We start from the raw sequence: 15043 nt of genomic DNA, 5'->3' as shown, positions 1-15043 counted from the left end.
AACAGCAATAATTCTGCATAAAAGATAAGAAGGCGATTGGTGCCTGGGTGGCTCAGTGGGTTAAGTATCGACCTTCAGCTCAGGTCAGGGTGTCAAGGTCCTGGGATCGAGTCCCTTGTCAGGCTCTCTGGTCAGCGGGGAGCCTGCTTCCCCCTGTCTGCCTGCCTCTCTGCCTACTTGTGATCTGTCTGTCGAATAAATAAATAAAATCTTAAAAAAAAAATAAGAAGGCAAATCCCATGCTAAACATTCTTGATGCAATAAAATAAAATAAAAATAAAATAAAGAGCTCTAAATGGCAAAAAATATATTTAAACGATCTTTTTTATTAGAGTCTGCTCTTTTAAATATACATGTTAAAGATAACACTGCTCAGGCTCCCAGACTGGTTCACTTGAGCAACGATAACACTAATTACAAGAATCAACCCTAGAGACCTTCCTCTTTCTGACAATTAATCTGAAGGCAATCACAGAAAGAGGGGAAAGGAATATGAAGTGGCAGGATGGTACAAAAACGCTCTGGTACAATTTCTAACAATTCTGGATGCGGAAGAGGATGGCTATACGCTTCGTCCCACCATCAAAGTTCACGTCCTTTACCTGCCACTTCCCCTTTTGCAAATACCTTCCCTGCACGCGGGTGGGTCTTGTGCGGGAAAGCGAACAGTGTCATATTAAATGACTTCATATTCGCCATGACACAGGCAATTTTCTCCTGATAAAATTTCTTTTATAGAGCTGACCTTTTGGATTCATCTTCTTTGAAAGTCTGGACGGGGGCAGCAGTAACCCGCGGACGGGCTGAAGGCCAGAGCCCCTTCCTTACCTGTAATAACAATCGCTCATCGCCTATGACGGCGGCTTGGTTCCAATTAATCACTTCAGAGAAGGGCAACTCCCATCCGTTGCTGAGCATCACAGGGACACAGGCGGCCTGCGTGGAAGAAGGGGGCTTCGTGAACATGAGGGAAGCGCCAGGGGGAGCCTTTCCGATGGGAGCTAACATCACGACAAGCTCAAGCACTGGGGTTTCTGCCTCGGGTCCCTGCAGGGATCCTAGGCTGCTTGGGCCAGAAGAAGAGAGAGCTCGTGCGAGTTTTCATGTTTCCCAGTCTTGCCCTCGAAGGCCCAAACCCCATTTCTATTCTAGCACATGGTCTGGCTGACCTTCCTTCCACGGAGATGACTGGCCTCGTTCGAGAAGTTTTATTGATGTAACAAAATCATCCACCAACAACATCCTAGCCTAAAACCAACCTTGAATATAAACGGTTTTGTCCATGGGACTGGCCTGGTTGTGGAGCGGTTTAGCCCACCGTGACGAGCAACAGAGGGCAGAATGGGGCTTGGCGTTCCTGATGAGGCGTGTCGTGGCCCAGCTATTACAGGGCGTTCCCGTGGCCCTGCAGTGCAAACATCTGAGCCGGAACCTGTCTGTTCACTGTGGAGGGAGCCAAGCCACGAGCGGACCAACGTACCACTTCCACAGTGATCTGTCCGCCAAGAAACGCCAGGCTAAGGGTCCAGAAAACTAATCCAAAGCGGAGAACGATCTGCTTCATGCGACATCTCACAGAGGCGACGGGAACATGCGTGACTGTATGCTTTGCAGGACACAATGGAAAGGGCCTTAAGGGGCAGGAAGCTCTTCCGTTGGGAGGACACGACAGAATGACGTATGCTAGTAGGGAGCACTGCGCAAAAAAGCGGACTCTGGCAAGGTGCAGAACGCAGAGAGGGAAAGAGCAGAGAAGCCAGGGGCAAGGAGTGGAGGAGTTTCAGCTGAGAGCAGGCTCTTCTCAAGGTCACGAAGGCTGAGTGCCACTCCCAGGGGCAGGAAGTGTGCACAGGTGTCTGAGCAGGTGAGGCCTCTCTGCAGAGTGGACTAATTAATGAGCAGACTCCCACACAGGCCCCAGAGCTGCAGAGCCTTGGGATAGGCGGGCCGAAGGGAGTAGCGTGACCCGCTGGGCATCACTCTCGGAATTTTGAGGCGCCAAGAGACAACTGGTGGGGTGGGCAGAAAAGACAATTTGCTTTTGGGAAGCACCGCCAAAAAGGCATTTTCTTAAGCCAGCGCTCTTGAGACCGGTTTCCAGGCAGGGCAGTGTCTCTGCCAGGAGCCCAGCGACGCCGCTGTTGGGCGCTCTGATCTGCCCTCCTTTTGCAAACCTGTCCCCGAAGAACCCATCGTCCCCGGTGGTGAAACCCTTTAATCCACTCGTGTCCGAAGACAGGGAGTAAATCCTCTTCCTGCCCCCTCCCCCTTGTAAAAAGTGTTGCAGACTTTCTTGGGAAAACAGACTTCAGGTGTTCAAGGCAAACCATGCATGATCCCAGCAGAAGGGCTGAGGTTAAACCCACCCCGCCTGACTTCAGTCCTCGGCCCGAGTCCGGGGAGCTTTCAGTCTCTTACCTGCAGAGCCTCCAGGAACCTGAAGGACCCAAGCCTGCGACCACGAGGAACCAGACAGAAAGTGGCATTGTGCAGCATTTCCCGATAATCATACCTACAAGGAGAGGAGGAGCAATCAGCAAACGAAGACCCGTTAGGAGTAGGGGAGGAAGGAACATCTGTGGGTTCACACCTGCATGAAATTACCCAGAGCAACTCAGGAAATAAATGCTGGCTGGTGGGCAGTTCTCACGTTCCCTCGGTGCAGGGGGGGGTGCTGCACGAGGGAGAGCGAATGTGAGCTTTCATGGGGGACAAAGCAATTAGGGTCTTTTGCAAGCAGTACATAAAAGACGAGTCTCATCGTCCCAGGAACAATTTGGCTTGCCTAGGTTTGGCTTCCAAAAATCAGATTTTTGTGTCTTGATGAAATGTCTTGTTCCCATACACTTTTTTTTAAAAAAAAAAAGAGAGAGAGAGAGAAAAAGATCACAACCCATCCCTCTTGTTTAATGCCATATCATTCAGCAAAGCTAGGATGGTCCTTGTTCCCCACCCCATGCTATTAAAACCAACTCAGGAAACCTCCATTTACCAGCACAAAACAACATTCTCTCTCTCCTACGTTTAACCAAGAATATTCAGCTATGCCAGACAAACACTCCTGTTACAAGAACGGCGGACAAGACTTAGAGGGGTAAGACAAGGGAGCCAGAAGGAGCAGGTCTAAGAAATGGGGAAATAAAAATAACGAGAGAGAGAGAGAAAAAAAAAAAAAAGCAGGGGGCACAGAAAACCGGGGTGCAGAAGAGATGATTGTGACTTTTACTCAAATATCACTTGGCAGTATCACATGGGTTTTGCACTTGAAAAAAGGCAAAATATAACACGAGCATCAGCTGTCTCTTTCTGCTGGCGAAGTGCTGGAAAAGCAAGGAGCATTTCATTCTGTTGAGGGCTATCACTTTAAAAGTGATATCCACAAACACATTCCTAAACACGCAGTTTCAGGTTCATTATGAGTTTAAGCAAACTTGGGAAGCCAGAAATGGCTCCCATCCTATGAAAGCATGGATTCTCAGAGCTAAGATGAAATCACTCTCATTTTTCAAGAGGCTCCAATGCTCAGCAGACAGGTGTGACTTTGACAGTAGCATATGTCACCGGCATTTTCTGACTCTAATAGTCTAATTTAATCATAGCCTCCAGGCATTGGATTCTTCCCGCCTCGTTTTGGGATACCGATATATACATTTATATTTTTAAAGTCCACATCTATTTTTATATTCTCATACAAACTAGGCATATGGGAGTAAGCCAATTTTCAATTATAAACCCGTCATTAAGAAGAGACATCAGGCAAAGGACCATTTGCTTAAACAAGCTTGTACAACTAATTTGCACAAGAAAAGGTCACCGTGAATGGATTAAGATTATCTCCATTGAGAGTAAAATAAAAACCCTCGCTGCATTAATTAAACTGCAAAATAGACCTGAAAGTAGAAAAGATTTTTAAGAGGGCTCAAATTTGGCTAAATAAGAAATATTAAATTATGACGGTAATGGCTTCTTCTTTGCTCAGCAAACACAGGGAAATAATTGATAAGTATCTTTGAATTCAATTGTTAAAAAGGTTGGGTTCTCTACCTAATGAATGAAGGGGGAAATAAGTACACACACACACACACACACACACACACACACGAATATACATATAAACTTTAAACTCAAATTGTAATATAAAAAGGTCAAACATACTTCAGACTACAGCAAAGTTTAATAAATGCCCAGAATAGAAACCCCTGAGGGACTAGCACAGAAGGTCCTACAGCCTCATCATTAGGCTGCTAAAAATGTAAAACCCTATTAATGTTCTGGATGGCAACAAGTTTCAAAGTTGCCAACTGCAGAATTTACTTTAGAGGAGTGGAGGTAGAGGGAAGGTAGAAAACTTACAGCAGAAATTCAAATGACAGTTATTCTAGGGTACTGATATTTAAGTGGTGATAGAAAAGAAGGATTTGCTGATGCAGGGGATAAAGCTTACATGACTGAAACTTGGGTTCATTCACGCAACAGGTAACGGGAGATATGGGATGAACATTCTTGCCCCTAGGTAGCTGTGACATTACGAACAAAACACAGGAGTTCTCTGAGACTCAGTTTCCTCATCGGCAAAATGACAAGAGATTGTTTGAACACCCCATTATTCTTTATGTTACTCGTAGTTAAGAAAGAATGTCCTTTCAGAATATCCCACTGCTCCAAAGGCTTCTATAACCCTTCTATAAATGAGTGCCTGTGTATCTGTTATGTATACCTAGGTATCTGCTCACATGTGTAAAACATATGTTTGATGGGTGTGTATCCCTAGAGACACATGAAGACACACCCAGGACATGTACACATAAAACTTCAAACAATGATTTTCAGATTTCTAACCATGCTCAGCCCATGAATCTGCAAGGGGTCAGTCTTTGTGGGTGGGCCACACATGAGTTAGGAACCCTTCTGCTCAGCCCTTCCATGGACCCACCTCTCCATTTGGATGTGCTCACACACACCCATCCACCTCCTTCTAGATGCTTAAAACATTCTTTTTTTTTTCTTTTTTGGAATCACTCTCTCAAGAAACACAGTGTTCCAGGCCCTGTTCTAGTCCTGTAGATGTTGTACAGAGAAGATCCTACTCCAGCTGGGAGACCTGAGACCAGAGAATCATCTGGTAATTCAGAGAGACAGATGAGAACAGAGGGTATCATGTTTCCCAGAGGCGTCTACATCACACAGTACATTCGAGAAGGCTGGCCTTGCACAGTGAGGCACTAACTCTGTGGGTACCCTCCCTAGCAAAACAACAACTTAACGGGTAAAAATGACAAAAACATTCATATAACATTTTGGAAACGGTCCTAAGGATATAATGACAAATGGAAAAACATTTGTTCAAGAAAACCTACCCGTTCTTGGCAAGAACAGTGAGCGTCTGTGACATTTGAGCCAGGACCTGCTCCCTTACCGACCCCTCCCAGCTCCACCTTCTAGAAGTTCCAACTCAGGCAAGTTCAGTCAAGACAACTGGGCTCCCTCTCCTTCCAGCGGCCGTTAAGAAAGTGAAAAGATAGCCCAGAATATGTAAAGAATTCTGACATTCAACGATCAAAAGACAATCCAACCTGAAAACACATCGAGGATGGACTAGATATGGTTCCGAAGAAAATACACAGAGTGCCAATAAGCACATAAAAGGATACTCAGCATTAATTATGAGCCATTAGGGAAATGGAAATCACCCATGAGGATGGTTATGCTCGGGAGAATGGATGCTGGAGAGGTCGGGGAGAGACCGGAACCCTCATGTGTTGGTGGTATGAAGGGAAAACAGAGCAGTCCCATTGGAAAGTTCGGCAGTTTCTTTTTAAAACTAAAACTGCGATTAGCATATAACCCAACAATTTCACTCTTGGGCATTTATCCCAGAGAAAATGAAAACTTATTTTCACGCAGAAACTTGCCCATGAACGTTCACAGCCGTTTTATCCTGAATAGCCGCAAACGGAAACTCTCCGATGTCCTTCGCTGGGTGGATGGTTCACCAAACTGTGGTCCGTCCACAGCCTCGAATACTCAGCAATAAAATGAAATGAAGTATTGATACACACGACATCCTCAAGGAAATCACGCTAAGTGAAAAAGCCAATCTCAAAAGGATATAGATGGCATTATTTATTTATATAGCATTCATGAGATAACAATTTTAGAAACAGATAACAGATTAGTGGTTATTGGCGGTTAGAGATGGGGGAAGAATGGCAGAAGACGGGTCAAGTGAGGGGGACAGCCTTCTCGAAGGGACTCATTCTCCATGATTACATTTAGAAATGTAAATCACATCAAAATCATAAACTTCTTCAAAGTAAGAGATAATTAACACAGGATATCCCAAGCAAGGAGGTAAGCAGATAAGGCAGGCAACTTATCTCAGAGAACTCTCAGCTTTAATTAATAAATGGTTTTGTTACCCTTTTCAGATGGGCATTAAGCTCCCCATTGTATAGGCGGTGACAGAGAAGTTAGAACAGTTTTCATAAATGACTGCAAAGAAAAAATGCAATAAAATGACATGACCTGAATTTAACCTAGAAGCCAGGAACCACTTATGGCCATAATAATTTTCTCCTTAAAGTTGTACTGAATAATAGATGGGATACACCCCATTTGAAATGGGCATGTAATAATGCATAATTGAAGTCCTTCCCTCCATATGAAACACAGTTTTGCTGGCAGTAATTCAGTGTACCCGGGGGTGGGGGCGTAGCATGGCGAGAGCAGGGGTGCTCCAAAATGTGTTCTCCCAACCAGAAGAAGCAACTGCACCACCTGGGAAACTGGCAGAAATGGAAATTCCCAGCCTCAGCATGGCCTACTGAGGTAGAAACTCCAGGGGAAGCGCCCAGAATCCTGTTTTAACAAGCTCCTCTGGGTAATTAGGATGCATCCTAAATTCTGTGCTAAGAGCTCAAAAAAACTTTGAGTTAAGAGGTTAGTAATATGAAGCTTAGTGAATAAGTAGATTTAGACACAGCCAAACGTGGGTTCAAATTTCATCTTTGCTATTTACAAGCTGAGTGGTCTTGGGAAAGGTATTTGTCTAAATCTTGGCTTCCTGGTTGGCAAAAAATGGAGACACCTCTAGTACGAGGCTTAGATGATACCACTGAACTCCAACACAGGCATATCACAAACGATCCATAAATGACAGCTATTATCATTATGGCTCAAGGAAGGCAATAGAATATAAAGGAAAAGAGAGCTGATTTGAAAAGTTAGAAGATGTGGCTTAAGGACTCTGGGTTCTTGACCTCCCACTTTCTGTGGGCTCCTGTGCAAACGGAGTTCTCTGTGCGTCAAAGTCGTGAAGGTCAAGTGAGATCATGTCCATGCCTTATACACTGCCAAGCACTGTGCAACTGCAGGTCATTGTGAATGACATCAGGATGAGAGGAACAAAAACATTTAAAAAAAAAAAAAGAAAGAAAGAAAAAGAAAGCAAAGAAAGAACAGATTCCCCAAAGATAGAGCCAGAGAGAAATGTGGAACAGACCCTTTAAAATACACAGCAAACAGAAGCTGGGAATCACAACAGAGCAGCAGCTTCTAATTGAAAGGATTTTGCCTTATTATAAAAAGCTGCGTAGACAAGGATGCTGCTGGTGCAGGGTGCCTCCTGGTCCTCCTGCGCGACCCACAATTCCTCTGTAGTGCCCACAGTTGCTACGAGAGCCTGCTTTCTGTTAATCAAAGAGGGTAGGCACGAAGCAAGGGATCCGGCTTCTCATCTCTGTAGTCATACAATTCCAGTCTCCCCATGATGTGCCTACAGTTTGTCTCAAGTATTTATTTGTAAAGTAAGTGAACGTCTATGCTATCTGTTCCCTCCAGTCTCCATCCTCATAAGCACTTAATCTTCTTTGCTTACACCCAGGTTTGAATCACATCCCTTACGAGAAAAAGAAAGAAAACAAAAGCAATTTATGAAGGCTGTAGTTCCATAAAGTACGCGGGGAGAAGGGAAATAAAATAACTTTCTCAGCACCTCCTCTGTGCTTTCTTTTATTCAATCAACAAACATTAATTAGTTGCATGCCTACCACGTGTCAGACACTACTCAAGGAACTGACGGCCCCGTGAAAAGGCAGATGTGTTGTTGTTATTCAGTGAGGGGGTATGATGATCAGTGATTGGTATTTAGCGGTCGGATGGAGGCGCGAGGTCGATGATGCAAAGAGAAACAAGAGTGACAACCTGGCTTTGGGGGGGGAGACTGAGAAGCAGGGGGAAGGGAAACAGAGATGATTACTAAGCGAAGAGCGAGGTTCAGCTTGGCAGGGCTGAAAGGAGGCAGTGGGCATTCGGGGGGTGGGGGGTAAAAGCAGCATAGCAGGAACAAACAACAAGATGAGAGGACCCACCACAGTTTGGGGGACAGGGAGCCAGGGAGTGGGGGGGATGACCCTGCCGTTCCACTGGGAGGACTCTTGTGTGGTATCTCCTGGAGCTCAGACACAATCCTATGCAGTGGTTGTGAGTCACTGAAGGACCTAGCAGAAGAGTGACACGTTCCCAGTGTCTGGAAACTGATAACCTGGCCAATAACGCAGGTCACAGCAATGGGGCCATTAGGGCTCCCAAACTCCAGGCTTTCTGATTCTAAAAGGCTTCTGCCTTCCACCACATCACGCTGCCTCTTGGGTCAGCTCAGACAAAGGCAGGGACTGCAAAGACATTTCTCTCTTTCTTTTTGTCTTTTATAAGATGTTATTTTTAAGCAATCTCCACACCCAATATGGCGCTCACACAACCCCGAGATCAAGAGTTGCGCGCTCTGCCGACTGAGCCAGCCAGGGGCCCCTGAAAATACATTTCTTATGGCGCAAAGTCCTGGGCCCTTCACCTGGTTTCCAGTATGAGCCCCCAATGGCTACCACTGAGAGGGCCCTTTCTCCCTGACTCAAAACTCAGCATCATGTCCCACCAGCCCTTCAGTCCAAGACAGTGCTCTGTTTTTTATTAACCTTGCTAACGCAGACCCTCTCTCAGAATCGACAGACTCCACGCATAAAATTTCCATTATTTTTGAGAAAACCCAAAGTTCATAACACATGATAACATGAAACTGGCTCAAGACATAAACGTCAACAGAGAAACATACCTTGGAGTTAGAAAATGGGCCCAGCCGGCCCCAGAGCTTGGCTGGGATGCCTTGGGAGCAAGCTGACAGAGAGGTACGGGCCTCGAGGAGTCGGGAGAATTCGAGGGGCACGCTAAGCCTGTGTCTTCACCACTGACTCGCACAGCCTCTGTGCCCACGAATGAGCCCCCTGTGTCCCGGTGTCATAAGGGCTGAGCGCTGACCCCCGTGTGGGGCTGGACCGGGTGGCCCAGAGGGGTGGCAGCCTGGGGGACACCCAGCAGCCTGCGGTCGGAAGGCACTCGCTGTGTGGACGTGGTGTTGTTTCCCCCAGGTGATGCTGGCCTTGAGCACCACCTGCTGCTAGAAGTTCAGGGGGCCCAGGTGAGGACTCTCCTTATGGTGCTCCCCGGGAGGGGTGCTGCTGCTGGTCCCGAGCTGCGCACCGCAGAGGGTGGCAGCTGGCTGCGATGAGGGACGGGTATCCACTCGGGCTTGCACGCTTCTTGGCTATCCACTGAAAACTGTCTCCCTTCCATTGGCCATTTAAAGCTCCTTTTGGTGTAGGGAAGGGAGGGAGGTAACATTCACAGGCTCTGGTTGGGGCATGAGGTCCCCGGGGAGGCGTGGACTCTTACACACACACAAACACACACACACACACACACACACACACACACACACACACACACACGCACATACATGATCCCGTGGAAGCCTCAAAGCCACGCTGGGAGGGAGGCAGGGTTATGCCAGCTCCCCATGGGGAGGAAGAGAGAGTCAGAAGATACCTGGAAGCAAGCAGTCCCGTCTGAATACACTGGATCCTAACCCCACATCAGGTTAAAACTCCCCCACAGCATCTATACACGTACTGACAGCCCAGAACTTTGGACATGCATGCATGGTCATCATCACCTGTGTAAGCAAGTGAATCCAGCGCCTACTGGACCACCACCTCCGTCAACATGGGTAGAGAACCATTTTGGTTCCCGCTCATTAAATAGCAGCTCAACAGCGACTATGTAAAAGCAAGTAATAAAATAGGACAGCCGTTAGGGTAATGGTTATTATTATTATTTTTTAAAAGATTTACTTATTTATTTGACAGAGATGTGGGGAGGAGCAAGGGAGGGAGAGGGAGGGAGAGAGCGTCCCAAGCAGCATCCCAAGCAGACTTCCTGCTGAGCATGGAGCCTGATGTGGGGCTTGATCCCATGAACCTCAGATCATGACCTGAGCCGAAATCAAGACCATCCGACTTCATGAATGGAATCACTCAGGTGCCCCTAAAGGTGACGATTACAATAACGGTCCCCCTGCTCCCCCTACACTGATTACACGTTTCCTGGGTACAGGGCAACCACCTGAGCTCGTTATTGCACTTTAGCTCTACAAAAACATGTGAAATGGCCCCACTTTACAGATGGCGAAGTAGAGCAACAAAGGTTTTACGGGGCTCATGCGAGAGCACGTACCGTACAGAATCCACAATATGCTCTCTTGTCATCTCTCAGAGCTGCTGAGAAGGAAGGAATGACATCATGATAGCAAAGGTGAAGAAGAAAGATTTCTGCGCATTGGGCTGGGTGACGTTGATCTCAGAATGCTGACGAAAGGCCACCGGCACACCAGCTTCTGTGCTCAGCAAAGCCAAATTTCAAACAGCCCCAAGACCAACGCCACTCCAGGACCCGTGGGTCTCAGCAATTCTCTGGCTAGAAAGAAAGCATTTCTGGAAATGCTACATAAAGCGTGACCCGGGTATGGGGGGACAGAAGAGGGAGGGACGACAAAAAAAAACAGCAGCAACAATGACCTCAGGGGAATTAAATGGGTCTGTCAGAGGTACCCCAAGGTCTTGGCTGCAGGAGCTAAGTGTCTGCGACAGGCCTGAGGGCAAATGGGAAGCCCCAGGTCATTATCTTACCATTACCTTTCACCAGGCTCGGCGCCAAGGAGCCTGGCCAAGGGGAGCAGGGCCTGAAGCGGAGAACACGAGCACGGAGCGTCTGTCCTAAACGGCAGCTACTCCTCAGGGACGGGACGAGTCTCAGGGAGCAGGGGGTCCTCTCCCCAACACACCCCTTTTTCCTTCCTCTGCTTTTTCTGCACTCCCGGAGGAAGCCTCCTTGGACCCCTGAGTCCTGGCCAGAGACACTCTCACTGCTCACAGAGTGCCCCAGGGTTAACCTGTCCATTGCTCATACTGTATTAAGCTGCCCATTATCCTGCTCTCTCCCTGGCCTCCAGGAGACACGGCCACAGCCCGACCTTCTGCTGAACCAGCCCCTCCCCCATAGCAGCCCCTCGAAAAATAGAAAACGGACAGCAAATGCTCACTCAGCTTCCACCGGTTTGCCCTCTGCTGTGCTGCACGGGCTGCGAGAGCAAGGGCAGACCGAGAGACGCAAGCCCTTCTTCACGACGATCGCCTCTAGTTGGCCCTAACAGTGCATCGGGCTCATGGTTAGGCCTGATCTTTCTAGCACGATCTTCACTTCCGGGTCGAGGCTGAGCCCAAGTCAGAGAACGGAAAACAGTGTCTTTTACTTATTTATTTTTGTCTTCCTTTTGTACCCGTTTTTGTATTCCATTTTAGTTCTAAAGGCCTGGCAGCTTGCTAAACATGTCGTTTTCCTTCTGCACGCCGGTGAGGGTGGGGAATGTGTCTCCCCGGCCCCGATACAGAGCATTATGAGCCAATCGAGTCAGATGCATGTGCAGCGCCATTCAAAGTGGACCCTGTCCTGGCTCTCCTCCACGTCTGAGCTGAAGAAAAGCAAACAAACGGTAGAAACCTCCTCCTGGCTTCCTGAGCATAAACACTGCTTTGGTCCAGTGGCAAGGACGCCCCATCCCCCAAAGAAAACTGGGCTCGACCCAGCGTTCTGACCACTTCCCTTCTTGAGCCAAGACATTCTTTCCTGCCAAGCCAGACTCAGACTAGGTCAGCCCTGGGATTAGGAGGATGTCTGGAATTCCTGCTGGGCTGTTCTCGTCACCAGAGCGGGCACTCCCCAGTGGTGAACAGGACGTGCCCTGCATTCTTGGTGAGCACAGAAGCCTTTCGTCTGGTCTTGGCACCTCAGTGATCCAGCAACACCTTGAGAACTAATTACAGTTAACGAAAGGACAGCTGGCCCGGCCCACCTCACCCTCCTGACTCCGCTCCGATTTCTGCCCGAGGTCTACCTTCTGACTTGGACAGTCGTGGCCAGCTCACTTCTGGGCCCTTCACGCTGCATCGAAGGAGGCCTCAGAAGTCTGTGGAAGGGAAGAGGGTGCATCTTCGAGAATCAATGGGACAGTGACATCCTATGAACGCTGCGTGAAGCTGGCGGACCATGAAAAGTTTATCCTCTCCCTTCCGGGTACATGAATGTATAAACGTACAGGTGCATGTCCGTGGGACGTAAACATCTGTGTGTGGTTAGGGACCTGATGGCACGTATCGTTTATTTACCAGATCACCCTCCCATAAAGGTTTGGTCGGGGAGACTGGAGAGGCCCATAAATCCAGATTCTGCCATTTCCTTTGGCAGAAGAACAACAGTGCCCTGGGGGAGAGAGTCTGTGCTCCGTTTCACCTCGCCCTCCTCCTCCAGCTGGCTCTGCTCAGCCCAGACGTCGTCTCCCCACTCCCCCCACCCCGCTCTGAGAAGCAGCTAGGGAGCGAGTCACTCCTAGGAGGCCTCCTTTGGGGACGGGCCTATGGGACAAAGAAAATTTAAGTGCCCTAACAGGGGAGGGGTAGACCAGGTGGCCCTGAAGATGCCTTCTTGCTCTGATACCTATTCATTGGACAGAAAAATCCCGAGCAGCAACTACATGCCAGCTTGCACACGAAGCAGAGGGGAAATAAAGGTGCAAACACCCAATGGTTTTTGTAATTACACTGGAAACCCAGTCTCCCCACGCCCCTCTTTCCTAGACCTCCTTCATTCTACTCCTTTAGATCTCCACGCGAACAGAACAATGAGAAGCATACTCTGGTTCCTATTAGTTTCAGGTCAGAATAAGTTCAGTCTTATAGGTTCAATCCATTTTTCCCAGACCAAAAGTACCCTTAAAATGTTAACTCCAAGGCTGAAACCCCCCAGTGGGTCCTCACGGCACTTAGCTGATATTCACACCCCTTGCCGTGGCCAACTGGACGCCATGAGAACTGGTCCCCGCCCACAGCTCAGACTGCCCCTCTCCTCACTCACCATCTCCTGCTAGCAGCTTCTCTACACACAACGGGCTCATTACCGTCTCCTGGACTTGTGCTCGCTCTGCCCTCAGCCTGGAATATTCTCGCCAACCTGCCCCATGATGCAAATCAGCATTCAGAGAAACAGGCCCTCCTCGGAGAGGCCCTCACAGACCTACCCGCCTTCCCAGCACTCAATGTCCCACTGCCCTGTTTCCTCTCCGTCCTAGGATTCACCACTGTCTGAACTCACCCATCTGCTTATTTGATGGCGCGCTCGCCTTCTCCCTAAATGTCATACATACGCCATTAGAAAAGGAGCTAACCTGTTCTTATTCACCACTGGGGACTCAGCCCCTAGACCTGTGCCTGGACTATAGTAATCTAAAGAAATATTTGTTGTTGAATGAATGCCACATCTCTCCTCTCATTCTATGAGGTCACAAAGTGTCCCAGGTGCTGGCCACATATGCCAGGATAACCCCCAGGACAACTTTCTAAGAGAACACGGAGAAATCCTCTTCTGTCTTTTTGTGTCTGTGTGTGTAGTATCAGCCTCATTTCTCTGGTTAATGTCGAGATTCATCAGCGGCTCTAAATGCCATCTGCCAGGAAAGCAAAATCTCATTAAAGATGTCTTTGGAGAAAAATTAAAAAAAAAAAAAATTTTTTTTTTTTTTTCAAAAGAATGTCTTTAAGAGAGGTTTATGTAGAGGAATAGAATGAAACCTGCATGACCAAACATTAGAAACTACAGTTTCGGGTCCTGCGTTTGTTATCAACGGTCTGATTACAAGCAAGGCACTTTGGTTCTAAATCCATCTCATTTATAACATGGACCGATCATGTTCACCTTGCCGACCAAACAAGGTCTCCTGGGGATCTAAGGGGACAGAGTACATGAGAACTGCACGTCAACTGAAGTGCCCCTGAGAACTTTATGTAAATGGAGGCGTGTAGGAATATGGGGGAGCACAAGGAAAGCGCTTTCTCGGAACGGTCTTTGTATATGAGGAGGTCATGAGGTAGACGATGTCAAAGGCTTGGCATTGTTTTGATTCTTGTCCTTTTTCTTCCTTTTTAAAAGATTTTATTTATTTATTTGAGAGAGAGAGAGAGAGAGAGGGGGAGAGCAAACGCACAAGCAGGGAGAGCAGCAGAGGGAGGAGAAGCAGACTCTCTGCTGAGTATGGAGCCTGATGTGGGGCTCGATCCCAGGACCCTGAGATCATGAATTTGAGCCGAAGGCAGATGCTTAACTAACTGAGAAACCCAGGCGCCCCTCCTGCCCTCTTTTTTGAGTCTCAATTATGGCCTATACCCCAAACCCATCCAGTGCTTCAGAAGTACGGATCATTTTCCAAAAGAAGCATCTGGACTAGCTAATTTGTTACCAAAGCCAATGATGAAACACACACAATCCTTGGAAGGGTCTGGAAAGCCAGCCACGATTTCCAGGGCTCCACTGTGCTAATTCTCAGCTATGAGCCAATCGGTCCGTTTTCTGGGTATGCATCCGTAATGAAGATGGCTCAGAGCTCTTGGCTACAGGGCCCTTAAAGAGAGAGCAATTCTGTCACATGGAACGTCTTGTTGCTTAGTTTCCACTAAGGTATCTTGGCTTTTAAATAAACCGTCAAGTAAAACTTGGCATCGAAACACAAAGCAAGTAACTTCCTTTGTAGAGGAACTGACGACTCAGCTGTGTGTGAGATAAGACAGCCGCTGAGAGTCAGCTCCGAAGGCGACTGAGTCCTCTC

At 47.8% G+C, this 15043-nt stretch overlaps 1 protein-coding gene across 1 annotated transcript in view; it reads right to left on the bottom strand.

The window, feature by feature from the left end:
* Window positions 1-15043, bottom strand: part of LOC111146555 (exostosin-1) — a 327562-nt gene that overhangs the window by 80856 nt on the left and 231663 nt on the right. Inside the window, exons 2-3 of the mRNA XM_022502143.1 lie at window positions 2419-2512; window positions 829-936 (exon numbers count right to left, since the gene is read on the bottom strand). Coding sequence (XP_022357851.1) covers window positions 829-936; window positions 2419-2512 — 202 coding nt within the window. The remainder of the gene's footprint in view (window positions 1-828; window positions 937-2418; window positions 2513-15043) is intronic.

The sequence above is a fragment of the Enhydra lutris genome, unplaced genomic scaffold (assembly GCF_002288905.1).
Source record: "Enhydra lutris kenyoni isolate GAN:26980312 unplaced genomic scaffold, ASM228890v2 scaffoldscaffold14, whole genome shotgun sequence".
Lineage (NCBI taxonomy): Eukaryota > Metazoa > Chordata > Mammalia > Carnivora > Mustelidae > Enhydra > Enhydra lutris.
Note: the sequence above shows the minus strand (reverse complement) of the source record. Positions and strands in the feature narration are given on the sequence as shown.